At 51.0% G+C, this 4,547-nt stretch overlaps 1 protein-coding gene across 1 annotated transcript; it reads right to left on the bottom strand.

The window, feature by feature from the left end:
* Positions 1–275: 275 nt before the first annotated feature.
* On the bottom strand, positions 276–4,296 carry si:ch1073-224n8.1 (zinc finger protein 70). The gene is made up of 2 exons (XM_062406739.1): positions 3,183–4,296; positions 276–3,001 (listed from the first exon to the last, which is right to left on the bottom strand). Exons 1-2 carry the CDS (start codon positions 3,886–3,888, stop codon positions 2,064–2,066), a joined length of 1,644 nt encoding a protein of 547 aa, XP_062262723.1. The 5' UTR covers positions 3,889–4,296; the 3' UTR covers positions 276–2,063.
* Between the last annotated feature and the right edge of the window lie 251 nt (positions 4,297–4,547).

Here is a 4,547-nt window from a genome sequence, read left to right as displayed (position 1 = left end):
CGCACTCTGTTTGGCACCTTTTCAGATGCCGTGGAAACTCTCCTCCAGGGTTAACGTGGTTTTCCTCCCACGATACAATGAAATGCACCGACTGAGAGTTAAGTAATAACGCTGGTCTAAACAGACGGGGAGGATCTAAAGTTCAGATTAACCCGCGGCTTTGTCTCGGAGCGAAGCGTCACAATGTCGGATGAATTGACTGTGGTTTTACTTTTAACTTAATCTCTGAGGTTGACAGCGCATGTGGTCCGGTAAAAGGCAACAGAGAGACGAGATACAAACAAGGCCCTTTAATATAGTCACATATACAGTTGGTAACAGGATGGATGTGAATTGCAGGAGTATGATTTGAACACAGCGGCTTAAAAAAGTAATTCATTTTTCACATTTAATGATCTGTTAGGGAAGAATGCCCTTTTAATTTAAACCTAGATGCAAAGCCCCCATGTTTTAAACGCTAAATAACAATAAATATGCGAAACTGGCACTATGTTAATTTGACAATCGTATCCTGGGTATACATCGACTTATATTTTTACATTTCGAGGGCCTTGTAGAATGACTTACACTTGTAGATGAACAGGGAGAACATTAGAGTAGTATACATGGCAAATGACACAAGAGACCTAGAGAACAGCTCAGAGGGCTGGGAGGATTCGTCTGCTGTTAAACCTGATGCCTTTGTTGCGTTGGATCAGAACATCGGGGACAACAACAGTAAGATATTTAAAAAAGATATATTTACATCATGTTAGCATAATGATGGTTTAAAAGCACGGTACACGAAAAGAAACAAACGTCCACCCCCTTATCAAACTGGATAAAATGCCTAAAACTATATTCTTATTTACATCAACACCCAGGAGGCATCGTCACCAGCGGAGAAACAAATATGCACATGCAAGCACCAGAGTCTGTCAGCTAGTGACCGCAAGTAACTGGCTGGTAACAATAATTATAAATACAGGGGAGAGGAATTTCTAGACAGAGTAGCAGCTTGACTTTGTAAAAAGAAGGAATGCTAAGAAATGGTCCATGTTTGAACAGTGTGAATGATGTTGTCGGCTCGCTCTTTAAAATAACCCTGCGCGTTTGGTTAAAGAAAAATAATAGATATAATGCTTTGAATGACACGGCGTCTTAAAACTCGAGCTATACTTGACACAGATCAGTTCAGCGATAGGATTGTGTAACTGACGATGGCTCCGCAGGGAGGAGACGGAGCCGAGCAGGGCTGAAGAGGAAGAGCTATAAATGTAGTCAAATCTAACCACTTCCATCAGCCGGGAATTGAGTGTTTTGTGTTATTTTTATCATTGTGGAGAATAGATAGTGAGGTAGAGCTGGGAGACAATAGTATATTGTCCATTTATCACGATAGGAGCAAGTTACCATGTGGCATTTTTATTAATATTGCCATAGTTAGGATGTCTGCTTTTCTTGGTCTTAAAGGATCTGGCTGAGTAAACTGGAAATGATCTGGAATGATCAACCCATGATGTTGTTGGTCACCTTCTGTTGTGGATCCTGTTTCGTAAAGCACCAGTAGAAGGGACCCACACAATCATCACATCACTGAATTAAACCATAACACTGTAAATACAAGGCCAGCAATACAATGTGCAAGGCCTGTCCTGCACATGAAGCATGGACCCGCACTATGCATCTATTCCTGTCTACTGGATTAAAGCAGCTCAGCACAACCTAACGCTTAAAAAAGTCACGACTAAAAACAGTTTATCCTGGCTAACATCCGGGGACGATCTTAAACAGCACCAGCAGGGACTCTGTTTAAAGGTCGAGTGTTCTAATACTTTTAAAGTGAGAAAGCGGATCCAGTCCACTTCTCTAATTGAAACCAGTACGCTGCTACATCTGCTGCTGCTGCTGCTGCCTGATGAATGTCCGAAGAAAAAAAGAAACACATGCTGCTGACATGAAAACAGGAAGATGTCAGATGTAAAGAAAAACTCAAAGTTCTAGGGTAATATGTCTGCATTCTAACCGCATGGAACAGAGATGATCGCATTCATCACATCAAACCGCCAAAACACCTTGTTCCACTACACACAGTCCGCAACTGAGCTGTCGTCCTCCTCTGCTCCCCACTCTCCGAACCTCATCTGAGGGGACGGAGCCGCCGGATGCAGGTTGTTCATGTCATCGATGGCGTCCGGGTCTGTCTCTTCAACGACGCCGATTCCCAAGTGGCCGCCTTCCTCCCTGTGCGTGCGGATGTGTTTGCGCAGCGCCGCGGGCTCCTTGAAGCTGCGGTTGCAGAAGGGGCAGCAGCACGGCCTCTCTCCGGTGTGGATGAGCTGGTGGTGCTTGAGATGCTGCAGGCGGCTCAGGCGCTTCCCGCAGATGGCGCACACGTAGGGCTTCTCTCCGGTGTGCGTGCGCCGGTGCTTCCGCAAGCCGTCCAAGTGGCGGAAGCAGTTCCCGCACTCGGAGCAAGAGTACGGCTTCTCGCCCGTGTGTATGCGCAGGTGCGTTTTGAGAGCGCCCGACTCGCGGAAGCGGCGGCCGCAGACCCCACACGGGTAAGGCTTCTCTCCCGTGTGGATGCGGATGTGCTTCTTCAGGCTGGAGATCAAGCGGAACGTCTTTCCACACTCCAGACAGTGGTGAGGCCGATCCAGAGCGGGATCCACGACTGTGTCAGGGGCAGAAGGTCCTGCCGAGTCATCGGCTCGGCCGGGCGACACGCTGTCTCCTCTCCCAGGCGTCCTGGCCAGGGCTTTGTGTCCATCGAGTCCGCCCTGCTGCAAGGCAACGCTGCAGTCTCGCACAGGCCTCTGGTGCCGCAGGGGGTGAGTAAATGAACGCTGAGAAGCTCCCTCCCCCACCTGAACGTAGTTGAGGTCACCGACGTTGTGAGACGACCGCTCTCCGTCGTCCGAATCCTTCCTGCCGGGCTGACCGGAGCCTGGAACCAGTCCCTGCTCCTCTTTGATCTCAAACCTGGTCGGTCCGCCGGGTCCCTGAGACTGCCTCTCGTCTAGAGACAAATCGAAACATACAGACAACGTTATGGAGAAGTACTGCTAAAGTAAAACACTGAAGTGATCATGTGTCCGTTTACAGGAAGTTACAGGCTGCGGTTTTTTTTGGGGGGGGTTCTTTGCAAACGGAAGTCCACAAAACACAGTACAACACAACAGCACACATTGTGTATTTACCTGGCCGGCTGGAATCGGAGCACATGTGAGACGCGTTGGACGTGAAGGAGTCCAGCGCGTGGTTGGTCACAGAGCCGTCTGGTTGGATCGATAGCTGGCACATTTTGTAGTCATCCCTGGGCTCGAACCCGTGAAGCGACTCGTCCACAGAGCCACCGAGACCCAGGTCCACGCCGGCTCCGTTCACGTTCCGGGGGTTCTGGTGGTCCCGGTCCAGACCCGAGGTCAGGGAGGCCATGGAAGACAGAGACGGGGCGAACACGGACTGACCGATGGACTGAGGGCCCCCGTACGAGACCTGCAGCTGGTCGATGAGCTTCTGGGCGCTGCTCAGACACTCCTGCAGCGTCTTCAGCTCCCGCTCCGACACCTCGAGTCGCACCTTCAGCCTCTCGTTCTCCTGCTCCTTGTGCAGCAGCTCCTGCTGGGTCTCGTTGAGGACCAGCACCACCTCGCCCAGCAGGGTGTCCACCGCGGCGGACATGGCGGTCTGAATGGTCGGGGCCAGGCGGGACTTGAGCGACGTGACGGTCATGTTGCCCTGCGCAGCTCCGTACGCCGCCTTGTCGGGTTTGCGATCGTAACAGGAGTCGGTCCTGCCGGGGATGTTGATGATGCTTTGCTTGCGGTTCCCACTGTGGATGGAGCCGCTGTTCGATGGAGAGGGGTCCATGCCACCCGCATAGCCCGTCCTCCTGGAAGTCATGGCTTTGATGCACTTAGCCCAGAGTCTGCAGGCGAGGCTAACGTATCCAGTGCGACTAAAACCAGCCCTGGCTTCTAGAACAGCGGCCTGACGGTGTGGGTGTGTGGGTGTGGGGGGGGTTCTATCTGCCGGTTCAGCGGTGTGAGAGCTGTCGCTGATGGAAACACAGCAGTGAACTCTTCTTCGCTGGGCCTGACTCCGATAGCCTGCTAGCTGCAAGGGCTAACAACGCGAGCCGCTCAAAACAAGGCGCAGACACTGCGGCTGCACGGCACGAGTGCGCAAGTTGTGTTTTCAACTGCGTCACTCAAGTCCGCACGTTAACAGAGTCCGGGGCCGCGGGGCTTCGGGGAGACTCACCCATTTCCAGCTGGAGTACGCAGGACTGTACTGTACTCACACTGGGGCCTGTCGCACAGCGATGACGTCGACAAAGCCGCATGGACGGAGCCATTGGTGCTAATCCTGCCCTGAGTGTTGACTCGAAGGAAGTTCCATCCTCTCAAGAGAAGCGATCACAAGCCTGAGGGGTAGATTATCTTTACCTGGACATAACCTGAAGCCTATCTGCATATAATACTACTACTACTACAACTATTACTAATGACAATAACAATAATAATAATAATAATAACAACAAAACAATATTAATAGTAAAA

This window comes from Platichthys flesus, chromosome 15, assembly GCF_949316205.1.
Source record: "Platichthys flesus chromosome 15, fPlaFle2.1, whole genome shotgun sequence".
NCBI classification, from domain to species: domain Eukaryota; kingdom Metazoa; phylum Chordata; class Actinopteri; order Pleuronectiformes; family Pleuronectidae; genus Platichthys; species Platichthys flesus.
Note: the sequence above shows the minus strand (reverse complement) of the source record. Positions and strands in the feature narration are given on the sequence as shown.

Coding starts and splice junctions, on each gene's coding strand:
- si:ch1073-224n8.1 (XM_062406739.1), bottom strand. CDS start 3,888: ATGACTTCCAGGAGGACGGGCTATGCGGGTGGCATGGACCCCTCTCCA. Junction 3,002..3,182: donor CTCCGATTCCAGCCGGCCAG/GTAAATACACAA, acceptor ATTTGTCTCTAG/ACGAGAGGCAGTCTCAGGGA.